This window comes from Heloderma suspectum, chromosome 13, assembly GCF_057233095.1.
Source record: "Heloderma suspectum isolate Gila_16-S chromosome 13, 16-S_ref, whole genome shotgun sequence".
Taxonomy (NCBI): Eukaryota; Metazoa; Chordata; class Lepidosauria; order Squamata; family Helodermatidae; genus Heloderma; species Heloderma suspectum.
The window spans coordinates 32,663,717-32,688,941 of record NC_139470.1 but is presented as its reverse complement, the minus strand read 5'-3'; the positions used below and the strand labels follow the sequence as shown (position 1 = coordinate 32,688,941).

General features: G+C 49.0%; 1 protein-coding gene across 2 annotated transcripts in view; it reads left to right on the top strand.

The window, feature by feature from the left end:
* GGT5 (gamma-glutamyltransferase 5) overlaps positions 1-25,225 on the top strand; it is a 56,449-nt gene that overhangs the window by 2,248 nt on the left and 28,976 nt on the right. The window contains exons 1-5 of one of the 2 annotated variants that reach the window (XM_084819960.1): positions 2,522-2,596; positions 15,856-15,986; positions 16,321-16,410; positions 16,872-17,061; positions 17,948-18,108. In XM_084819960.1, the coding sequence (XP_084676086.1) occupies positions 15,938-15,986; positions 16,321-16,410; positions 16,872-17,061; positions 17,948-18,108 (490 nt within the window). In that variant the 5' untranslated portion in view covers positions 2,522-2,596; positions 15,856-15,937. Of the gene's footprint in view, positions 1-2,521; positions 2,597-15,855; positions 15,987-16,320; positions 16,411-16,871; positions 17,062-17,947; positions 18,109-25,225 lie in introns of those variants that run through there. The other variant, XM_084819959.1, reaches the window with a different exon arrangement.

Below are 25,225 nucleotides of genomic sequence, written 5' to 3'. Positions count from 1 at the left end.
CATAGAGGGGCCGTGGCTCAGTGGCTGAGCCCCTGCTTGGCATGCAGAAGGTCCCAGGTTCAATCCCCGGCAGCAGCTCCAGGTAGAACTAGGAAAGGATGCTGCCAGCGAAATCCTAGAGAGCTGCTGCCAGTCAGTGTCTACAACACTGGGCTAGATGGACCCCGGGTCATCAGAACGAGGCAGCTTCTGATGTTGCATAAGATCATAAGTAGAGTCCATCTAGTCCAGCATTCTGTTCACACAATGGCCAATCTGCTGTCCACGTGAAACCCATAAGTGGGACATGAGTGCAACAGCACCCTCCCACCCATGTTTCCCAGCAAATGGTGTACATAGCACACTGCCTCTGATACTGGAGCTACCATGTAGTCATCAGGACTAGTAGCCACTGATAGCCTTCTCCTCCATGAATTTGTCCATTCCCCCTTTAAAGCCATCTAAACTGGTGGCCACCACTACTCCTTCTGGGAGTGAATTCCATAGTTTTACTATGCACTGTGTGAAGAAGTACTTCCTTTTATCTGTCCAGAATCCCCCACCAATCAGCTTCATGGGATGACCCCAGGTTCTAGTATTTTGAGAGAGGGAGAAAAATGTCTCCCTATCCACATTCTCCACACCATGCATAATTTTGTAGACCTCTATCATGTCTCCCCTTACCCTCCTTTTTTCCAAGCTAAACAATCCCAGCTGGTGTAACCTTCCCTCATAAGGGAGATGCTCCAGCCCTTTGATTATTTTAGTTGCCCTTTTCTGCACTTTTTCCAGCTGTATAATACCTTTTTTTAGGTGTGGTGACCAGAAGTGTACACAGTATTCGAAGTGTGGTCGCACCATACATTTGTATAAGGGCAGTATGATACTGGCAGTTTTATTCTCAATTCCATTTCTAATTATACCTAACACAGAGTTTGCCTTTCTTTACACCGGCCACACACTGGGCTGACATTTTCATCGAGGTGGCCACCAAAACCCCAAGATCTCTTTCTTGGTCAGTCACTGCAAGCTCAGATCCCATCAGGTTATTCTTGAAGTTGGGATTTTTTGCCCCAACATATATCACTTTACACTTGCTTACATTGAACCGCATTTGCCATTTTGATGCCCATTTTCCCAGTTTGGAGAGATCCTTTTAGAGCTCCTCGCAATCCCTTTTTGCTTTAACCACCCTTAATAATTTGGTGTCATCAGCAAACTTGGCCACTTCACTGCTCACTCCTAATTCCAGATCATTTATGAACAAGTGGAAAACCGTTGGCCCCAGTACAGATGCCTGTGGGACCCCATTGTTTACATCCCTCCTTTGGGAGAATTTACCAGTTATTCCTACTCTCTGCTTTCTGTTCTTTAACCAGTTGCTGATCCATAAGGGGACCTTTCCTGTTATTCCATGACTGCTAAGTTTGCTCAGGAATCTTTAGCGAGGGACTTTGTCAAAAGCCTTTTGGAAGTCAAAGTAAACTATGTCGCCTGGATCACCCCTGTCCACATGTTTACTGAAACTCTCAAATCTAAAAGGATAGCGAGACAGGTCTTACTTTGCAGAAGCCATGTTGATTCTTTTTCAGCAGCGTTCATAGAATCATAGAATAGTAGGGTTGGAAGGGGCCTACAAGGCCATCGAGTCCAATCCCCTGCTCAATGCAGGAATCCAGGTCAGAGCATCCTAGACAGGGGGCCATCCAGCCTCATCTTGAATGCCTCCAGCGTGGAAGAGCCCACCACCTCCCTAGGTAATGGGTTCCATTGTCATATTGCTCTAACAGTCAGGAAGTTTTTCCTGATGTTCAGCTGGAATCTGGCTTCCTGTCACTTGAGCCCATTCTTCCGTGTCCTGCGCTCTGGGATGATCAAGAAGAGATCCTGGCCTTCCTCTCTGTGACCACCTTTCAAGGACTTGAAGAGCACTATCCTATCTCCCCTCAGTCTTCTCAAGGCTAAACATGCCCAGTTCCTTCAGTCTCTCTTCATAGGGCTTTGTTTCCAGTCCCCTGATCATCTTCATTGCCCTCCTCTGAATCCTCTCCAGTTTGTCTGTATCCTTCTTAAAATGTGGTGCCCAGAACTGGACGCAGTACTCCAGCTGAGGCCTAACCAGTGCTGAGTAGAGGGGAACTAGTACTTCCCAGGATTTGGAAGCGATGCTTCTATTAATGCAGCCCAAAATAGCATTTGCCTTTTTTGCAGCCACATCACATTCTTGGCTCATATTCAGCTTGTGATCGACACAATTCCAAGGTCCTTCTCGCTTGTAGTGTTGTTGAGCCACGTATCTCCCATCTTGTAACTGTGCATTTGGTTTCTTTTTCCTAGATGCAAAACTTGGCATTTATCCCTATTAAATGTCATTATGCTGTTTTCTGCCCAGCACTCGAGTCTATCAAGATCACTTTGAATTCTGTTTCTGTCTTCCATGGTATTAGCTATCCCACCCCATTTTGTGTCACCTGCAGATTTGATCAGCATTCCCTGCACCTCCTCCTCCAAGTCATTCATAAAAATGTTGAAGAGCACTGGGCCCAGGACTGAGCCCTACGGTACCCTTCTTGTTATCTCTCTCCAGAGAGGGGAGCGGGTTTGTCCTTCTATACAGGTGGGTTTGCTCTTCTATATGCTCATTAATTTTATCTTTAATAATGCTTTCAGCCAATTTACCCGGAACAGACATTAAGCAATCCAGCCTGTAATTTCCCGGGTCACCCCTGGATCCCTTTTTAAAAATAAGTGTTACACTGGCCATCTTCCAGTCCTCTGGTACAGAGGCCAATCTTGGGGACATGTTGCATATTTAGAAGATCAGCAATTTCATACTCGAGTTCTTTGAGAACTCTAAGATGAATACTGTCTGGGCCCTGTGATTTATTAACTTCCAATTTGTCCATAAGGTTGAGAACTTCATCTTTTGTCACCACTATTTGCCTCAGTTCCTCAGACTCCGTTCTTGAAAACATCATTTCAAGCACAAGTATCTGTCCTATATCTTCTGCAGTTAAGACATCCGAAAAGGTTTAGCTTCTCCATAGTCTCCTTATCCTCCTTCAGTACTTCTTTTAACTCCATTGCCATCCAATGGAAAACTGCCTCCCTAGCTGGTTTCTTACTTCTGATATATTTAAAGAATTTCTTATTGTTGGCTTTGATGTTGTTAGCAATATGCTTCTCAAAATGTTGTTTTGCATCTCTTGTCTGCTTGCATCTCCTTTGTGCAAGCTTCCACTGCCTTTTGTTTTCCTCACTTGGGCAAGACTTCCATTTTCTGAAGGAAGCTTTCTTTTCTCTAATAGCTTCCATGATACTGCTTGTTAGCCATGCTGGTGACCTCTAGGACTCAGTAGCTGAGCTTCTATTACTGTGATTTTGAGTAAGTGCCAAACATTTTGAAGGGATTTAACCCTCTTGACTCCCCCTTTCAACTTCCTTTTCACCAGTTCCCTCATTTTAGAGGAGTTTCCTCTTTTGCAGTCAAATGTGACTGTGCTGGACTTCCTGGGCAATTTCCCACTTAAATATTTATTTATTTATTTATTTATTACATTTATATCCTGCCTTTTTTCCTCCAAGGAACTCAAGGTGGCGTACATAACTCTGAGAGCACTGTGCTCACGGTTTCCAGTTGGTTCAACAACACTCACACCTCATATTAGGGCCTGGGTGACTCCATTTAGGATTAAATCCAGGCTCACCTCCCCTCTGGTTGATTCCATGACCTGAGGGCTGTCTTAGTGAGTGATCTGGTGTAAAATCAGATCACTCTGAGGTCCTTCACGATAGATGACATTGTCACTAATCCACTGCCAACCAGCTGCTTCCATCTTGAAAAGCTGCATTTTCTGAAACTCCTTTTACTCCAACTTTTTTTGCTGAAAGTGGCTCCCTGCCAGTTTTACCACAGTGTGCCATGTCCCTCCCCACCACATTAAATCCTGGGTGTGCCTCTGTGACCTGCAGTGACGTGGTCAAGGGGGTGGGATGCCCCATTCCCTCCTGTTTCCCCAGTGGAAGTAGTTTTTCCCATTGAGAAAATCCCTAGGAGCGCAGCAGCAACCCCCCTCACATTACCACAGTAGTGGGGACATTCATTCACCTTGGTAGCCTGCTTTTAATATTTGACATATCCCCCTTCTGTGCATGTGTACTCAGAAGTAAAAAAATTTCACTCCCCTGCAGTGAAAGGGTTAAAGGCTAACTTTAGTAACTCTCCCTAAAGCACTCTTTTGCTTCTCCCATGCTCTCTTAAATCACTATTGCGACCTTCTTTGATGTTCTATAGTTTCTCTGATGTAAAGTCATTTCTCCACTGTTATGTAAAGTCCCTTCTCCGCTTTATCACGGTAACAATCTTTCGGGTTTATGGGAGCTTCTCATTGCGAGCAGGGAGAAGGAGAGAGCGGTGGTGGTGGAAGCAATAACTCGTGGCAGAGTGCTGGAATGGGGTGAAATTAGGGGGCTGGGCCACTATCAGAGGGAGCCTTCAAATGCTACACTCGAGAATTGGGGATTTTGGCTTCTCAAAGCAAAAGTGCACACATGGGGAAAAATGGGGAGGGAGCTGGAATGGGACAAAATTGGGGTGGGTTGGAAGATCTCATGGGATAATCTCATGGGAAACCTTCAGATGCTGCACTCGAGAATCAGGGATTTTGGCTTCCCAAGGCAAAAGTGTGCACAGAAAATGGGGGCAGATAATGTAGTTGCAGGGGGAAGCTTTCAGAATTGTGAATTAGTTGCTCTCCATTCATAATTATGTAGTAGCAGGGGAGAGCCTAGACAGGGGCAGCAAACAAGCCTCTGTCATTGGTTGAGCAGCCCGTGCCAGGTTGATGGCATTCAGTTCTACTCCCCCCACCTGTGTGACTCCTCAAAACTGGATTTGAAAGGTACAGTACACGTGGCTTATTTTGCTTTGTGTGTCCCTGATGGACCAATGCTGATTCCATGAAAATCCAGGTAATACTCCAACACATTTCTCATTCTGTTGTCGTGAAGATCCCCCCTGGCCAACTCTCCTATTAGTTTTGGGCATTGAGAAATTTACCCTCTTTGTCATGACTGGTTTGACCAGTCAATGCGGGGCTGATTGACGTCAGCCGTTATTACATTTCCTCTTTTGGAGGCCTTCCTGATTTCACTTTCCATCTCAAGATCATGCTGAGAGTTCTGGTCTGGGGGATGATGGCATGTTCCTAGTACTAAATTAGTTTTGGAGCACAGTACTGTCATCCACTGCCCTGCTGTGGCGGAGTCTGCCCCATTAAGGTTTTCTACTCCGCCTGACACTATGTCCTCTTTGACTACTGAGAAACACCTCCTCCAGTCCTTCCTTCCCTGTCCTTCGTATAGAGTTTATATCCAGACATGACCATATCCCATTGGTTCTCTCCATTCCACCAGATTTCTGTAACGCCCACTATATCTAGGTTCCCCTTTAAAACCAGGCACTCCAACTCTCCCATTTTGGCTCAGAGGTTTCTAGCATTTGCATAGAAACACCTCTACACGCTGTCTTCCCCCCCTCCCCCAAGATGTCTCTGGCGTGTGCATCTTTTGTTATGGCCCTTAGGCCTCTTTGACTGGCTATAGTGTCTCACCGTACGCTCATGGCCTATGTCCTCCCTGTCTCCATTTCAGTGATCAGAAACATTCCCATCTTGATCCCTTTGGGGTGATTCAACCTGAACCGGATGCTTCCCACCTCCTGTCAGCTTTTCCCCAGGGTTCAGTTTAAAAGCTATTCTACCACCTTATACATTTTTTTTAGATGTTTAGTGCCAGCATTCTGGTTCCGTTTTGGTTCAGGTGGACCCCTTTCCTCTTCTACAGGCCCAGCTTGTCCCAAAACATTCCCCAGTGCCTAACAAATCTCAACCCCTCCTCCCTACTCCACTATCTCATCCACACATTGAGACACCTCAGCTTCGCCTCTCTAGCTGGCTCTGTGCATGGAACAGGTAGCATTTCCGAGAAAGCCACCTTGGTGGTCCTGGATTTCACCCTCCTACCTAGCAACCTAAATTTGGCTTCCAGGACCTCGTGACTACATTTCCCCACATATTGGTACCAACATGGACCGCAGCCACTGACTCCACCCCAGCGCTATCTGCTAGGCTACCTAGACGGCGCGTGATGTCCGCAACCTTTGCACCAGGCAGGCAATTCACCATGCGGTCTACACACCCATCACAACTCCAGCTATCTGTGTGTCTAATGATTGAATCTCCCATTAGCATAAGCCCCCCACCCCCTGGAGGCTCACCTATGGTGCAAGAGGATATTTGGTCATCTGCTGAGGAATGTGTCCCTTTTAAGGGATAATTTCTCTCTTCCTCCTTCCCCAAGGCCCCCATTCTCCATGACAGCAGAGGAGCTGTCACCCAGGGATTGGGACATTGCTGGTAGGTCCCTGAAAGTCTTGTCCACCAACTGCTCTGCCTCTCTCACCTTCTCTAGGCCAGCAACGTTGGCTCAAGGGAATGAACTTGTTCCCTGAGAGCCAGGAGCTCATTACACCGAGCACACACCCACGACTTCTGTCCAGCAGGTAGACAGTTATACATGTGGCACTCAATACACTGGGTAGCCTCCACACCTCTGCTGGCTTTCTACCTTCATAACTGTTTTTAAATTGTTATTATTGGGTTTGTTTACCTGGAAAACTAAGCTATTTACTCGGAGAAGTTGAGGAGTTTTTATAATTCCTTGTAATTACTATGAGAAGACAGGGAAGAGTCAACTGCCTGGCCTTCTCGCACCTTTGCTAAACTTGCACAGGTGCTTAACTCGCATGTGTGCTGACACTTTGTCACTGGGGCTCCTCATTTATTTATTTATTTATTTATTTAAAATATTTCTTGGCCGCCTTTCAGGGCAGAAGCCCTCCCAAGGCAGCTCTCAGCAATAAAATACATAAAAACAGTTAAAATGCTAAAAGTGATAAAAACAATAAAAGCCAACAATAAAACCAGCAACAATGTTAGCAGCAATAACAGCAACAATAGTAGTCACATCAAGAGAAGACCAAGGTAAAATAATACGTTTTCAAGGTTTTATTCAAAGTCTGCAGTGAGGGAGCATGGCGGACCTCCGATGGCAGCTTGTAAGTCATCAATCAGGGCGACCAGGGCTGTTTCTGTTCCATAACCGGGCCTGGAACCTGACTGGAATGGGTCTTAATAGTTCTGTTCGGAATCTGGCTCCCTCATGAGCCGGCCTCCTAGGAGAGCTCTAGCTAGCTTGCCCCCACTGCTGCCACAGCCAGCCTGATCAGAGGGCCCCATTGAGAAGGCAAGGGAGGCTGTGGCTGAAGGACGGGTCTGTGCAGGCTTCCAGCGAGTGGAAATGCAGGTCAGCTGAGCCCCCTGGGAGGGGAGATTTTCTTTTGGGGGAGAGAACAATAGCCAGTGGGTGGCTGGAGGGGACAACAGATCAAGGGCAGGTGGCTTGAGAAAGGGATGCAGTTTGGCCTCCCGTGAGGATGCCAGGGGCTGAGGGGCTGGTGCTGGGTATCTGATATAGGAAGGGGTGTGGTTTGTGGAGTCCCTTGTGTGTATGTTTTCAACTAAAAGATAAGCTGAACTCTCAAACCTGGGCAGAGTCTATTTCTGAGTTTATGAGCTGCTCTATAAGACCAAAACCGGAGCCCAAACTGGAGCCAGCTGGCACCTTTTTGTTCATGAGCAGACTCTTCCGCTAGCTGGGATGTTCCCAGTGGGTGTCAGGTCTCGCAGCTGCTATTCGCCATGGTGGCTAAATGGAGCCTCCATGATCAGGGGCATCAGAATGCACGTGAATACCAGGTACCGGGAACCAACAGGATGGCGCTGTGGCCTTCCTTCCTTCCCAGCTTGTGGCCACTGTGGGAAACCAGATGCTGGGCAAGCTGGATCCTTGGTCTGTTCCACCAGGAAAGGCTGCTCTTAGAACCATGTCCGATTCTTGTGCAGGCGTGGGATTGAGGCATCTCCCTTACTCCCTAGTCTGGCATTGCCCTCTCACCCCCTGCCCCGCTTCTGCTTCCAGTGGGAACCGCTTTGCTGATTCCGAGGGGGGACCCAAGTTAGCCTGCTGCAGTTCTGTGGCACCCTAAAAGATGAACACGTCCCTTTTTCGCTTGAGTTCTATTCACACCCTTTGGTAGCCCAAAGGACCCCGTTCACAGTTCTCCTACCCAAACCTCACTGAAAGCAGCGGGAGCTACATGAGAGCCTGGCCTCTCAGCGGGCTTGTGCTGGGAGCGTCCTGCTGCTATGGCTTGACAGGCCTCCTGGCCCCAGACCTGCTGCGGCTCAGCCGGACGGACGGATGGATGGAAGGCCGGGCCCTCCCCGGTCAGGTCCACCAGTCTGCGATGGCGACCAGCAGCCCCAAGCCTGGTGCTGCGCGCGCTTCCAGACAAGGCTGTCACCCCGGCCTGATCCATGGAGCTTAACGGGGGTGGAGGGCTCCCAGACGGCCACATCTTCCATGCGCCACCCCCCCCCCATGTTTCCCCACCGCGGCTTCCATCTTTTTTCTTACCATGGTAAATCTGTTAAGGAGGAAAAGGCAGAAGAACGGCACAAGGCCTTCTGATTGGCAGGGCTGGGCTAAGTCGCTTTGCTGCCTGAGGCGATGGCCAGCATGGCGCCCCCCACATTCCTCATGCAGAACCCAGCTGGGTCAGCAGTCAACAGCACAGGATCTTCCATCTCCGGAGACCCAGGCGGCTCATGCAGCCTGTGCGGCACTCCTCTCTGACAGATGGGAAAGGGGGGTGCTCAGCAGCAGCTGCCAGCAGCTACTGCTGCCCCCCCCCAGCATCTGCTGTCTGAGACCCCTGCTTTGCTCTGCCTAAGGATGGGGTCCTCCCTGGCTGGGGGAGCACCGGCGGGTCACATTTGGCCCTCAGGGGAGCAGAGACTCTGCACAGCCTCAGCCAACGGTCTCTGAAGTCGGCTGGGCGGGCCCCGGGCCCCACACTGAACAGGCGCTTTTGCTGCTCCGCGGAGCCTCCAGCCCTGCAGGTTTTGGAAGAAGCAAAAGCCACGTGGCCAGAGCTTACTGCAGGCTGAGTCTTCACAGAAGCCGCAGTGCTGCCTGCCTCTGGCCTGGCTCCCCAGCAGGGCTGCTGCTTACTGGGCTCCAGCCTTACTCCTCCAGTGCGGCTTCTCTTCCCCTGCTCTGTCCAGCAGGACTCCTAATTTTGCCCCACACAGCAGGCTGGGGAGAGATCAGGCGAAAAGACGGGGAAGCTGCACCCACCGCAGCCTCTGTGCTGCTGAGTGAACGGAGATGGAGGCCGCAGCCCTGTGCACACTTACCCCTCAAGCTCAGTGGGGCTTACTTTGAGTAGACGCATGGCGGATGACTGTGAGTGGGGGACAGAGGGAGGGGCGGCAGCAGCCAGGCCCTCTTGTGGTTCCCAACCTGTGTTAAAAGGCAGATTCGAAAAATCCTCATGTTGGAACTGGGGCAGGTAGCAAGGAGCAGCGTCACTTTGCTTGCCTACCCTACCTGCCCTGCAGGTTGTGGGCCCCCTCCAAACTCTCCTTCAGAAATGTCCAGGGAAGGTGACTTTGCAGCTGGATTAGCAGGCAAAACACTCCATTGGTCATATGACTCAGGCATTCCCGTGACCTAACCGCTGTCTGGACTGGGCAGCCCTGCAGGGCCGCACGCCGACTCCTCTTGGGAGCATCGGAGCGCTTTATCGGCCTTGTTGCTCAAATATTTGCAGAGCACTGGGCTTCCCTCTCATCTTAGAGTGCTCAAGGCCCTTTCCTTCATCTTCTCCCCATTGTTTCCCTCTCTTCTGAGTTCTCTTCAATTTGCAGAAACTAAGCACTCCCACTTTTCTTTGGAAGGGAATGCAGCTGGTCAGCAGCTGTTGCTGGTGAGGGGGAGGCCGTTATTATCATTATTTATTTATTCCATTTATATCCCGCCTTTTTCCCTCTTGCAAGGAACCCAAGGTGACTTACATTCTCCTCCTCCTCTCCGTTTTATCCTCACAACAACAGCCCTGTGAGGTAGGTTGGGCTGAGAGTCTGTGACAGGCCCAAAGCCACTCAGTGAGCTTCCAGGGCTGAGTGGGGACTAGAACCCAGATCTCCCAGCTCCCAGTCCATCACTCTCACCACTACACTCCCACTGGCCGTCCAGCAGCAAAGCTCAGGCTCTGAGCTTGCCGGTCTCTGCGCTCTCCACAGGGCGGGGGCGCAGGGGGGGCGTCGGCTGCCTTCACCCAGTCAGGCTACTGGGCATGCGAGGAGGGGGCGGGGGGGAGGCTTCACTGCGTGTGTGGCACATGCAGAAGCTTCACAGGCCGCCTCGTGGTCCGTGGATATATTCCAGACGGCAAAAAGCCCTGCGTTGTAAGAACAGTAGTAGTGGTGATTACTATATATTACTCTTCCTAACGAGTTCATCAGTACAGAACAGTCTTTTTCTCTGGCGCAGGGCAGTAGCTGTTCATTCCATAGAGCCAGCTCGCGAAGTCTGGGACAGGATGGCTGCTGCCACCCCCCTCCAACTCCCTGTCCCAGGTCCTCCCCCCACCATGAGGGTGCTCCTGCTTGCACAGCACTTATGGACTTGCATTTCGGTGCAGCTACATCCCACCACATCCAATTTTAGGCAACTGCCTGGATTCTGTGATGTCCTCGTGAGTTCTTCAGACACCCACCATTATCCGTGCTGTTTGCCATTTCAGACAGCATTTTCCCTGCTTTTGCTCTTTGGTGTGCGTGCGTGCGCACCTTTGGAGGCTGTGAGCTCACTTTCCCTATTGCTCCCAGACACTTGGGGGAAACTCCTCCAAATGCACAGCAAGGCTCCTCCAGCCTCTTCCCATGTGGAGTCAGGGACAGTGTTGATGTGGCCAGCACAGGAGGAGTGCTCAGAGGGGGCAGGGCGACTGGGCCGGGCCGGGTCGGTGTCTCTGGGACTGGATTAGCTGGAGCCACAGTCACAGTTTCACTTGCATTGCTGGAGGACTCTAAACTGGACGCACCCAAATACTTGTATAAGACTGTTCCCAGTTTTGTTTATTCCCAGGCTTTGCACAAAACCCACAAATTATTGTGACACCTTCTAAGGGAGGAGCTGTGGGTCCTCCTGTGCAGCCCTCTAACTCTGAGGGGGTTGCATTGTCTTCTGGGTTGTGCATGTTTGCTTTAGACCAGGGGTAGGCAATGTAGTGCTCATGGGCACCCCTGGACACCTTTCTTGGTGCCTGTCAAGGGCCCCACCCCTCCCACTTACAAGAAAAATAAATAGATATTCTTAGCAGCAGCTGGGCTGGCTTCTGAGCCATGTGAGGGCCTCCAGCCACTGGTGTCTTCTTTTCCATAAATGCCTCTGGGCCACATGTGGGCCTCAGAGGCATTCTTGGGGCATGAAGATGGTGGGCGGCTGCAGGCTGATGCTTTCTTCTCCAGCCACCAAGGAAAAGAAGGGTGGTGGTGGAAAAGGGGCTCCTCTGTCTAGTAAGCTTGGGGGGGGGGAGGTAAAGAGAGCAGCAGGGAGTTTCTCAGCTTGAGCTGTAATGTGCCAATGCTCCTTCAAGTGGCATTGCCTGTGATGAGCAGTTGCAGTAGCATGGGGTACTCAGGCCAAGGTATGGCTGACACTGGTTTTTCCAGTAGGAAAACATTAAAACAATAAAAGTCAGGAAATAATGCCATACATCAGGATTAGAGTTCTGAGTGTCAGGTGTGTGTATGAGGCAGCGGCCTGGTCCACACAGTCGTGGTGGCTTGTTTCTCCTGCCAGGCGTGCAGGGGATTAGCGCAGTCGCCCTCAGCAGCACGTTCTGTCATGCGAGCCTGGGCTCTTGTGGGGTTCTGGGCAGCTTGTTATTCATGGCAACAAGCCGACCTGGCTGGGTTTGCACAGCATGGCAAGCCACACGGGCAAGGATAACTATGCTAATTCCCCGGAACATGTGGCGGGGCTGGGGAATAAGCCATCATGGCCTGTTAATCACCCTGTGATCTTGCAAGCCAAGCCTGGCCTTGATAGCCTGGCCCCACAGTCCCAGCCAGCAGTGGTTCGTGCCACCTTCTTGCCCCAGCACACTATCTCATGACAGGCCATTGCTCCATGTTCGATTGGAAGAAGAAGCGGAGGAGGAGGAGTTGGGCTGTGCCAGTGCCCATGTACATTACTGGCAATGCCCCCTAAAAGTGGATTTGTAATGCAGCTTAGGAGGCAGTGGCAGCTGGTGACTCCAGTCCTGGAGGCGCGGTGATTCCATCCCAGGTTTTCATTACAACCAGCCAAAACTCTAAAGGTGCTGTCCGAGGTGCTGAACCCATTTTGGGGGTGTGGTTTAGCACCCTGGATAGCAACTTCAGAGTTTTGGTTGGTGGTAACTAAAACCCAGAATGGAACCACCACCCCTAGAGTCACCAGCTGCCACTGCCAGGAGGGCAGGGGCAAACTGGGATCATCATGTCCCAGCATGTGCCCTTGCGCACACCGACATGAAGTATGAAGACAAAGCAGAGGAAAGCTGGCAAAGAAAGGCCCTCTTGCAGAATTGCAGCAGAACAACGGAGTTTGGTACGACAAACAAACGTCTGCAGCACATCCCCTTGCTTCCACGGTACACTATTCAGTGGGGGGGGGTTACTTTGAGCTAGGGACTCCTGAGGCAGTGCATAAAGAGGGGCAGCGCGCAGATGCTCGCTTGCTGGTTGCAGCTCCCTCCAGCTGGGTCTTCTACCCGCAGCTGGTGCATTTTCCAGAAGTCCGGTGGCTCAGCCTCTGCAGGCGGGCCACCACTGTGGGCTTCCATGGCGTCAAGTGAGAGGGAGAGGCCATTATAGCTTCACATTTATTCAGCTTATATTCTGCTAAGGGATTAAATTCTGTACTTAAATTACTGATTTCAAGGGATTTGTAACCGTTAATACAAGATCATCTGCATATAGTTTAATTTTCTCTACAATTCCATTTATCTTAACCCTTCTATCTTATTTTCTGTAATTTTAAAATTGCCAGTGCTTCAAGCACTAAAACAAAAAGAAGTGCAGATTAAAGTCATCCTGGTCTAGCATCTTTCATTAAATTAATCCCAGAAGAAATCACCCCATCTGTGTAGCAGAAGAAGATCATGTGAGTTGCTGTAGGTTCTTTGCAAGAGGAAAAAGATGGAATATAAACATAATAAAATACTATCTGAACACACTGCTAATAAAACTAGTGTAAACTTTATGGAAAACATTTAGAAGAGAGGGCACTAAAGTTGGATCTTTGCCTCCTTCAGGGAGTATGAATATTACTGCATCGGTTACTTGAAAGTAAAACAGTCTTAAATCCCTGGACTGACTGTCTGGCTGCTTCCAGATTAGGTGTTTGGTGTGGAATTACTTTTCTGTGTTTTTAAGAGGTGTGATTCTGACATAGACAGTGGTGTAGTGGGTGGGCAGACCTGTCCCAGCTCAGCACATGTTCACTGTAACCATTGCGGCTGGGCACTATTTTGTAACTCCACCTGCGTTGCCTGTGCCTGTCACTTCCATAAGGCACATCTGCTGCCCTCCCCTCCAGCAACTCAGTGGAGACAGGACGCTTTGCAGCCACCAATATCGGCACCATCCAGGATCCATCTCAGGGTTGTGATTCAGACGTCAATCAAAATGTCTGCCTAGCTTTTAACACTAGCTGTAATAGCTAGCAGCTGTTTTCATACCAGCTGGTTTTTAAAGGAAATTCCATACTGGGGATCATTAGGAAATCCCAGTATTTTGATGCCTTTACACAAATCTATGGTCCTACCTCACTTGGAATACTGTGTGCAGTTTTGATTCCTGCACCAAAAAATGATACGATAGAGCTGGAGCCAGCCTACATGGCCGATTTCATATGGAGGGAGAGCACCTCAGGGCCATTCGTGACAGATGCTGCCGCCGCCCATCTGCAGCCACCCACCGTTTCTCTGGAAAAGGTGCGTTTCCCGAAAGTCCTTTTAGTGCATTGTCTTTCTTAAACGCGGCTCTGCACTTCCACTGCAGCGTGCCCCATCCCCCCACATTGAATCCTGGCCAGGCCTATTTCTGTGACCTGGTCAAGGGGTGACCTGGTCAATTCCCGCTTTTTGGACACAGGCGTCTTCCCGCTTAGCACTACTTCCCGTTCACAAGCATTCACCCATTGAGAATCTGTAGCATCTTTTTCCCACTCACAATCTTGCAGCAGCGCTGTCTCAACCATTCAGAATAGTGTACTTGCTGCCTTACCCCCACTGTAGCATCTTTTTCCCATTGAGCATGTCAGAGCCGCACTGCTTCAAGGCTTCACAGTAGCGCATTAGCTATCTGCCCTCTTTTTTCCTATTCACAATAGGGCAGTTTCATTCATAATAGTGGAGCAGCTGGCTTGTTTGTAGTCCACAATGAAGAATGCAGAGAGGGGAAGGAGAGGGGGTGGCCAGCAGCCTGCAGCCGCGGTATTTCGCAGTCATGTTACTGCAATGCACTTACAACTAAGGAATACACAAAGGAGAAGGGGCAGCCAAGCCTCTCTCCTTTGCTGAGCAGCATCTCTGTGGGTGATGATGCTCGCTTCAGCTGGCGGGACTCCACCCACCCCAAATGAAGGCAGTTTAAAGTGTTCTTGTGTGACTTGTGAAAGTGGGTTTTTAGATGGTGTATACTCCACTTTTCCTGCTTAGTGTGCCGCTGACAGACCAAAGCTGATTTCATTATAATCCAGATAAAAGCAGAACATGCTTCTGCATTTCCAGGTAGACTTGGTCCTGGAAAAGGTGCCAGAAAGGGCAGCCAACATGACTGAGGGGTTGGAAAGGCTCCATTATGAGGAATGGTGACAATATCTGGGTTATTTAGCTTAGAAAAAAAGGGAAGGGGGGGCATGATAGAGATGTATAAAATTGCACATGGTGTGGAGAGGGGAACATTTCTCTCCCTCATATTACTGAAACGCGGTGGGCTTCAGTTATAAAGCTCTTTGGAGGGAGCTTCAGGACAGGGGAAAGGGAGGGCTTGTTCGCTCAGCGCATAGTGAAGCTATGGCATGAGATGCTGCAAGGTGCAGCAATGCCTGCCAGCTTGCATGGCTTGAACGGGGGATCAGATGCATTCATGGGGGATTTCCCGATGGCCACTACCCGGCAGGCTGCACTGAGGGAGGTGAGAGGGAGAGCAGGGCCGCTCCATCAGGCCTGCTGAAAGAATGAACCCCCTCCCGTTCCCTCCCCACCCCTTTTCCTCATGTGGACTGCAAGCCTGTGAGTAGGAACTGTCTTATTGATTATTTGTAAGCTGCTCTGGGAGCCTTTTTGGTTGAGGAGAGGGTTAAAATACTCTAAACAAACAAACAAATGATGGCTACATATTACCTCCAGGACCAGAGACAGCATGCTGGGGAAGAACAGTGGGAGAGGGCTATTGCCCTCCTGTCCTGCTTGTGGGCTTGCCACTGTGGAAACAGGATGCTCGGCTAGAGACAGGCATTTGGCCTGATCCAGCGTCAGAGTTCTTCTTATTGAATTAGCACATTTCTGTCCCATCATTGGGCTCAAGTCCTCAAAGCAGCTTGCAACGTTTTGGATACACCAAGAACCACCCATGCAGAACAAAGGAAGCAGCCCCGCTGGTGCCGGCCTCTGGCGTGGGGCGTAGATGGCCGTGTGGGATGGCGGTGGTGCAGGGGCAGTCTAGCTGGAGCAGGCTCTGTGGCCTTATTGGCCTGCCTGCCTCTCTCGTTCCTCCCCAGTTCTCACGCTGCCGTTGTGCCCCAGTCCACCTGTGCAATTTCCCATTTGTGCCTTATGTGCAATGAGCTTCCCACCCCCAGTTCTTCATGCGCCGCTTTTTAAATGCTCCCCTTCCCCTTCTTTTCGTCCAACAGGGATATCTTACAACGCGGTGGCTCAGCTGTCGATGCTGCAATTGCAGCCTTGGTCTGCACCTCTGTCCTGAACCCCCAGAGCATGGGCCTGGGGGGAGGCGTCATCTTCACCATCTACGACGCATCCACAGGTATGCTCAGCCAGCCCCGCCCATCTCTCATCTGCAGGAGATGATGGATTAATTGGTGGGGGCATCAAAAATGTGCTTAAGGATGCTGCTGAAAGAGGGAGGATTTTTTATTTCTGCAGCAGTACAGGATAAGTGTTTTTAACCCTGATGATTAAAGTGTAGGTTACCAACGAATACTTTATATGTTGGAGGGAAGAGAATAACTTAAATTGGGGTGTGTGTTTGGGTAAAATTGGGAGAAGGTGACAATGCTGGTGGCCACCATCTCCTGCATCTGCAGGAACATCCGCAGCACAAAATGCTTGAGGCCGACATTTCCCGTTCTTTTTTCCAGGAAATGTTGAAGTCCTTAATGCTCGCGAAAGGGCCCCCCAAAACATCCCTGAAGATTTGTTGGGTAACTGTACAGACACTCTCCTACCAGGTGACAATGCAATCCCTTCATATACGCACGGGGTGGGATGGGAGAAGAGGAGGGCTGGTGACACAGAGAAAGGGACTGATGTCTGGGGGTGTGGCTTTGGGGAAAGGGGAGGGGATTCACGAGGGGCAGGCCCACCCCCGACGCCATCTAGCATGGACATCATCTGGCACCAAACCAGGAGGCGAGCTGGCCTCCAGGCCAGAGCAGTTCGCCCACTTGAATCACAGGCTGGAGGACTAGATCCTTACTGCTTTGGATGACAACTGAGATTCTCCGTTTTTCCTACACATTTTTCTTTGCAATTTTTTTACAAATGGAATGGAATTGGGGAACAGTGACACCCCCAGCAGGGCAGAGAGTCCCATTTAACAGGGTAATGAGGATGGTATCCAGAACTGTGGTCTCTGTAGAGAAGCTACTGCAATACGGGCAATGAAACAGCTTTTGATTTGCTTGTGTAGGGGCTCCCTGGATTGCTGTTCCTGGGGAACTTCGCGGTTATGAAGAAGCCCACAAACGCCATGGCAAATTGCCATGGAAGACCCTGTTTGAACCCACCATCAAGCTCCTTGTCCCTGGAATCAGGGTACCTGAAGTCTTGAACAAATTTCTAAACTATCTGCAGTCAGATTTGAAAAAATCATCCTTGTGGTAAGAGAAACCTTTGTAGAATTAGACTGCACCACTGAAACACAAATGTCCCATTTAGATCTCTCTTTACTAGAGTCCTGGGAATGGTAAGAACGAGAGTGTCTCTTATTGGCAAATGTCCTTTCATGTGGCTTGGCAAGAAGGAGAGGCATCTGGCAGCCCAGGGCCTCAACCCAGCCTCTCCCCTGGGGGGGGGGATTGATCCCCATCTGGCTCCCAGCATCACTCCTGATTCTCTTTTCTTCTTATGCACTTCAGTCTCTGAGGCATCTCCCTGTGTCGAGCGTGGATGGAGGGCATGGAGAGGGATAAAAGGCACTGTCCAGAGCTTTCCTTGCTGCTCACAGTGGGGCCTAAAGAGCCCTTTGCCTGGGTGTGGGGTGTTGTGGAAGTGAATTGGTGGGGGAAGCCAGCATTGGTGGTGGCCCATCAGAACCAGATCAATTCAGAATTCAGCTCCTGTTGGTTATTATTTGCCTGACAAGAACTAGCACATTTTGGGTACTTAGCTAATCTTTATGGAGAACTCGCATACATGCATGCAGGACACACCCCAGTGGAAGTTGACCACAGCTCTCCATTGAACTAAATTGCCAAGTCCCATTGGTATGGATGGGACCTACTTGCAACTCAGCCTTGCTGAATTGCCCCTGCAGGAAGAGCTGGGCATGGGGGGGGGGGGATATGGTGGCATCACCGGAGAGGAATTTTTCCAGGATTAAGGCTTTGGGGAGGTGCCCCCCTCTGCCTTCCTTCACAGCGTCTCCTCGACTCTTGAAGTTGCATATATTTGGGCATTCAGGACAATTCCCGTGGCAGATTGTGCTGTTAAAATCAAGAGTCCGAAGCTGATGATAGGGGCCTTGGCCCTTTCCCTCTCTTTCAGTAAACTGTTTTGCAATGACCAAGGAATTGTCCTGGGAGCTGGAGAAACCCTTCACTGGCCAGCCCTGGTGGGAACCCTGAGAGCTGTGGCACAAAATGGAGCCAGCGAATTCTACACTGGGAAGACAGCAGAGCAGTTGGTGCAAGATGTGAAGGAAGAGGGTAGGCGACCACTGCCCAGTCCTTCCAGCAAAGTTGCTCTTCTGCTGTTTCCACCCAGGCATGGAGCTAATAACTTTCCATGTTATTTGACATCAACCTTATGCTCTTTTAATTTGGTGTCTGGGAGGAGCAAGGCTTGATGGTCTCAAGGGACTGGAACAGTTTTCCAGAGGAGATGTGCAGCTTAAGCAATCATATTCCATGGTGCTCTTTTGAGATAGCAGCATTTAAAAAAACGATGTGGGGGAAGCCAGGAAATGATGGACCATCAGCTTAACTTCTGTGGCAGAAGACACATAAAGTGGGGGAAAGCAAGAATTATGAACAATACAATACAATAGAACAAGCCTAGGTAGGGAAGTATCAGCATGGCTTAGAATCACAGAATCATAGAATAGTGGGGTTGGAAGGGGCGTACAAGGCCATCGAGTCCAACCCCCTGCTCAGTGCAGGAATCTAAGTCAGAGCATCCCTGACAAGTGGCTGTCCAGCCTCGTCTTGAATGCCTCCAGTGTGGGAGAGCCCTCCACCTCCCTAGGTAATGGGTTCCATTGTCGTATTGCTCTAACAGTCAGGACGTTTCTCCTGATGTTCAGCCGGAATCTGGCTTCCTCTCACTTCAGCCCATTCTTCCATGTCCTGCACTCTGGGAAGATCGAGAAGAGATGCTGGCCTTCCTTTCTGTGACAACCTTTCAAGGACCTGAAGAGCGCTATCCTATCTCCCCTCAGTCTTCTCAAGGCTAAACATGCCCAGTTCCTTCAGTCTCTCTTCATAGGGCTTTGTTTCCAGTCCCCTGATCATCTTCATTGCCCTCCTCTGAATCCTCTCCAGTTTGTCTGTATCCTCCTTAAAATATGGTGCCCAAAACTGGACGCAGTACTCCAGATGAGGCCTAACCAGTGCTGAGTAGAGGGGAACTAGTACTTCCCAGGATTTGGAAGCTATGCTTCTATGAATGCAGCCCAAAAGAGCATTTGCCTTTTTTGCAGCCACATCACATTGTTAGCTCATATTCACCTTGTGATCGACACAATTCCAAGGTCCTTCTCGCTTGTAGTGTTGTTGAGCCACGTATCCCCCATCTTGTAACTGTGCCTTTGGTTTCTTTTTCCTAGGTGCAAAACTTGGCATTTATCCCTATTAAATGTCATTCTGTTGTTTTCTGCCCAGCGCTCCAGTCTATCAAGATCACTTTAAATTTTGTTTCTGTCTTCTGGGGCATTAGCTATCCTGCCCCATTTTGTGTCATCAGCATTCCCTGCACCTCCTCCTCCAAGTCATTAATAAAAATATTGGAGAGCACTGGGCCCAGGACTGAGCCCTGCGGTACCCCACTCATTAACTCTCCCCAGTTTGAGAAGATCCCATTGATCAGCACCCTTTGAGTCCAATTCTGTAGCCAACTGTGGATCCACCGGTTTGTTGTTTCATCTAGCCCACTTTGAGCTAGTTTGCTCATCAGGTCATCATGGGGCACTTTGTCAAAAGCTTTGCTGAAGTCGAGGGATATTTTGTCTACAGCGTTCCCACAGTCCACAAGGGAGGTGACGTGATCAACAAATGAGATCAGATTCATCTGGCAGGATTTGTTCTTGACAAATCCATGTTGGCTTTGAGTAATCACGGCATTGTTGTCAAGGTGCTTCCAGATGGATTGCTTTATCACCTGCTCCAGAATTTTCCCAGGGATGGATGTCAGACTGACTGGTCTGTAGTTCCCAGGTTCCTCCTTTTTGAAGACAGGGACAGCATTAGCCCTCCTCCGGTCATCTGGCACTTCACCCGTCCTCCATGATTGCTCCAAGAGAATAGACAGCGGTTCTGAGAGTTCTTCTGCCAGTTCCTTTGTTACTCTAGGATGCAGTTCATCTGGCCCTGGAGATTTGAACTCATTCAAAGTAATTAGGTGTTCCTTGACAATATGCTTATCAATCTGAAGTTGCAATCCTGCCCCTTCAGCCTGTACTGCACCTTTGCGGGGGGAGGGGGGGTCATAGACCCTCTTTTGGGAGAAGACTGAGCCGAAGTAGGAATTGAGCACCTCTGCCTTGTCTTTGTCATCTGTTATCGTTTTGCCATCCTTATTTAATAGCTGAACAACCATTTCTTTCCTCTGCCTTTTACTATGCATGTAGCTGAAGAAAGCCTTTTTGTTGCTTTTAGCATCCCTCGCTAACTTCAGCTCGTTCTCAGCTTTAGCCTTCCTGACGCCAACCCTGCAATTCTGTGCTACCTGCCTGTACTCTTCCTTTGTTACTTGGCCTTCTTTCCACTTCCTATATGTGTCCTTTTTTGTTTTCAGGTCATCCCTAAGCTTTTTGTGAAGCCACATTGGCTTCTTCTGTTGTCTTCCACCTTTTCTTCTTGTTGGAATTGTTTGTGATTGTGCCTTGAGAATTTCCTTTTTTAAAAGCTCCCACCCATCTTGGACTCCTTTTCTCGTTAGAGTCGCTTGCCATGGGACCTTACTGATAATTGTTCTGAGTTTATTAAAATCAGCTTTCCTAAAATCCAGGGGACGCGTTTGACTACAATGGCATTTGACTACGCTTCTGCAATGGGACTTCCTCTACGAGCAAGCTTTGGAAATTATTTCTAAAACTGTAGATGCAGTAAACTGGCATACTTGGGCTTTCAAAAAAAAAACCTCTTGACCAAGTCCCTCTCCAGAGGTTCCTGAGTAAAAATAGCAGTTTACTTATTAAGATTTACCTATGAACAAGAACAAAGGGGTAGGAATTAATGGACAGCTCTCTACAGTGGAGGGAAGAAAGAAGTGGGTCTTGCAACGATCAGGGCTCCATCTACATGGAAATGGAATGAGAAGTGCTTTCTGGTTATATCCAGATTTTCATGAAATTCCTTTGGTCCGTCAGGGGCAGACAAAGCAAGAAAAGTGGAGTATACCCTAACTAAAAGCCCTCTTTCATGGGTCACGCAGCACTTGAAACCCCCATGCTTTGGGGTTCAGTGGGTGGAGTAGAACTGAACTTCATCAATCCTGTAGGTGCTGCTCAGCAAATGAGAGAGGCTTGTTCCCTGCCCCTGTCCACGCTCCCCTGCTCAGGGAAGTTTACTGGCAGCACTGAATTAAGCCCCTATAGTTTACCTAACACCTCTCCCCTCTCATCCAGCATTGGGATATTTTGAAAGATTAAAAGATACTGAATGATTCTGAATGGGAAAAACAGGCTACGTATTGTGAATGGATAAAGCAGCTACGTCATTATTGTGAATGCCTGAAACAGCGCTACTGCGCTAGTCTGAATCTAGAATAGAATAGAATAGAATAGAATAGAATAGAATAGAATAGAATAGAATAGTAGTAGGGTTGGAAGGGGCCTACAAGGCCATCGAGTCCAACCCCCTGCTCAGTGCAGGAATCCAAGTCAGAGTATCCCTGACAGATGGCTGTCCAGCCTCGTCTTGAACGCCTCCAGTGTGGGAGAGCCCACCACCTCCCCAGGTAATTGGTTCCATTGTCGTATTGCTCTAACGGTCAGGACGTTGTTCCTGATGTTCAGCCAGAATCTGGTTTCCTGTCACTTGAGCCCTTTATTCCGTGTCCTGCACGCTGGGAGGATCAAGAAGAGATCTTGGCCTTTTTCTCTGTGACAACCTTTCAAGTACTTGAAGAGTGCTATCATATCTCCCCTCAGTCTTCTCTTCTCAAGGCTAAACATGCCCAGTTCTTTCAGTCTCTCCTCATAGGGCTTTGTTTCCAGTCCCCTGATCATCTTTGTTGCCCTCCTCTGAACCCTCTCCAGCTTGTCTGCATCCTTCTTAAAGTGTGGAATGGGACACAGGACTCCAGATGAGGCCTAACCACTGCTGAGTAGAGGGGAACTAGTACTTCCTGGGATTTGGAAGCGATACTTCTATTAATGCAGCCCAAAATAGCATTGGCCTTTTTTGCAGCCGCATCACATTGTTGGCTCATATTCAGCTTGTGATCGACAACAATTCCAAGATCCTTCTCACTTGTCATGTTCTTGAGCTACGTATCCCCCATCTTGTCACTGTGCATTTGGTTTCTTCTTCAGAACTTGGCATTTATCCCTATTAAATGTCATTCTGTTGTTTTCTGTCCAGCGCTCCAGTCTATCAAAATCACTTTGAATTCTGTTTCTGTCTTCCAGGGTATTAGCTATCCTGCCCAATTTTGTATCATCTGCAAATTTCATCAGCATTCCCTGCACCTCCTCCTCCAAGTCATTAATAAAAATGTTGAAGAGCACTGGGCCCAGGACTGAGCCCTGCAGTACCCCACTCGTTACATCTCCCCAGTTTGAGAAGGTACCATTGATAAGCACTCTTTGAGTCCCATTCTGTAGCCAACTGTGGATCCACCGGATCGTTGCTTCATCTCGCCCACTTTTCGCTAGTTTGCTCATCAGGAGATCATGGGGCACTTTGTTGAAAGCTTTGCTGAAGTTGAGGGATATTATGTCTACAGCATTCCCATGGTCCACAAGGGACGTGACCTGATCAAAAAATGAGATCAGATTCGTCTGGCAGGATTTGTTCTTGACAAATCCATGTTGGCTTCGAGTCATCCCTGCATTGTTTTCAAGGTGCTTCCAGATGGATTGCTTTATCATCTGCTCCAAAATTTTCCCAGGGATGGATGTCAGACTGACTGGTCAGTAGTTCACGGGTTCCTCCTTTTTGAAGATAGGGACAACATTAGCCCTCCTCCAGTCATCTGGCATTTCCCCCGTCCTCCACGATTTCTCAAAGAGAATAGACAGTGGTTCCGAGAGTTCTTCTGCCAGCTCCTTTATTCCTCTAGGATGCAGTTCATCTGGCCCTGGAGATCTGAACTCATTCAAAGTAATTTGGTGTTCCTTGACCATATGCCTGTCGATCTCAAGCTGCAATCCTGCCCCTCCAGCCTGCACTTCGCCTTTGCCAGGGGGGTCAATGAGAAATACAGGCTATATACTATAAATGGGGAAAGCAGCTACTGTACTAGGCTACATATTATGAATGAGAAAACAGCACTACTGTGATATAGTGAAAGGGTGGAGCAGTGCGAAGTAGTGCTAAATGGGAAGAAAGCCTGTGTCCAAAAGCCCCTACTACAAATGGGTGGAAAACAGAGAATGGGGGGGAGGGGTGGCCCCGCCCCTTGACCAGATCACTGCCAGGTCACAGCCAGAGGCACACCCAGGATTTAATGCGGGGACGGGGCACACTGCAACGGAACTGCGTGGGAGCTGCGTTTCAGGAAGAAAGGACTTTCCAAAAATGTGCCTTTTCCAGAGGGAAGCTGCCAGGTGGCTGCGGACTGGCAACAGCATCATCTGTTGTAAACGGCGCTAAGATGTTCTCGCTCCATGCTAAACTGGCTGTGTAGGTTGGGCCCTGGATTGAGACTGTTTTATTTTGCTTTGTTTTTTGACTTATTTATAAATGAGCTGGAGTTAAATAAGTCCCTTGTAATGTATGCGGCCATATGAGTTTAAAAGCATAAAAACATAAGAAGAGCCCTGTTGGATCAGCCCAAAGGTCCATCTAGTCCAGCATTAGGAGTACCAGATGGGAGTACCAGACCACCTTACCTGTCTCCTGAAAAACCTGTATGAGGAACAAGAAGCAACAGTAGGAACCGGACATGGAACAACCGATTGGCTCAAAACTGGGAAAGGAGTACGACAAGACTGCATATTGTTGCCCTGCTTATTTAACTTATATGCAGAGTACATCATGAGAAACGCCGGGTTGGATGAATCACAGGTCGGAATTAAGATTGCCGGGAGAATTATCAACAACCTCAGATACGCAGATGATACCACCCTAATGGCAGAAAGCGAAGAGGATCTCAAGAGCCTCTTGTTGAGGGTGAAAGAGGAGAGTGCAAAAGCTGGTTTGAAACTCAACATTAAAAAAATGAAGATCGTGGCATCTGGCCCCATCACTTCCTGGCATATGGAAGGGGAAGAAATGGAAGCAGTGACAGATTTTACTTTCTTGAGCTTCAAGATCACCGCAGACGGTGACTGTAGCCATGAAATTAAAAGACACTTGCTCCTTGGGAGGAAAGCTATGGCACACCTAGACAGCATAGTGAGAAGCAGAGACATCACCTTGCCGACAAAGGTCCGTCTAATCAAACCTATGGTTTCCCAGTAGTAACGTATGGCTGTGAGAGCTGGACTATAAGGAAGGCTGAGCGCCGAAGAATTGATGCTTTCGAACTGTGGTACTGGAGAAGACTGTTACGAGTCCCCTGGACTGCAAGGAGGTCAAATCAGTCCATCCTAAAGGAAATCAACCCTGAGTGCTCATTGGAAGGACAGATACTGGAGCTGAAGCGCAAATATTTTGGCCACCTAATGCGAAGAGAAAACTCTCTGGAAAAGACCCTGATGCTGGGAAAGACTGAAGGCAAAAGGAGAGGGGGACGGCAGAGGGCTAGATAGCATCACCGATGCAATGAATATGGGCTTGAGCACGCTCCAGGAGAGAGCACAGGACAGGAAGGCCTGGCGTGCTATGGTCCATGGGGTCACGAAGAGTTGGACATGACTGAACGACTGAACAACAACAACAACAAGATATGAAGTAGTGTTTCGTATTGCCTGTTCTGAATCTTCCACCATTCAGTTTCATTGGATGACTCCAGTTATGAGAGAATCTACTTTCTTCACAGCATGCATAATTTTATATACCTCTATCATGCCCCTTTCCCCTTTTTAAAGCTTGACCCCCTGCCCCCATTGTAAGCTCTCCTGACAGGGGAGTTGCTCCAGCCCCTTGATCATTTTTCTGCACCTATTCCAATTCTACAATATCTTTTATGAGGTTCAGTAACCAGAACTGTATGCAATATTCCAAGTGTGGTGACACCATAGATGTGTATAAAGGCAGTATGGTATTAGCAGCTTTATTACTTATTCCGCTTCTAATGATCCCGGATATGAACTTTGCCTTTTTCACAGCACCCACAGCCTGGTAAATGAATGACATCAAGCTGCCCTCCATAACCCAAGATCTCTTTCCTGATCAGTCAACGGCAGTGCAGACCCCATTAGCACATATGTGAGTTTAGGATTTCCCCCGCCCCCTGCCCCCAACACGCACACTTTGCATCATTTTACACTGCACTTGC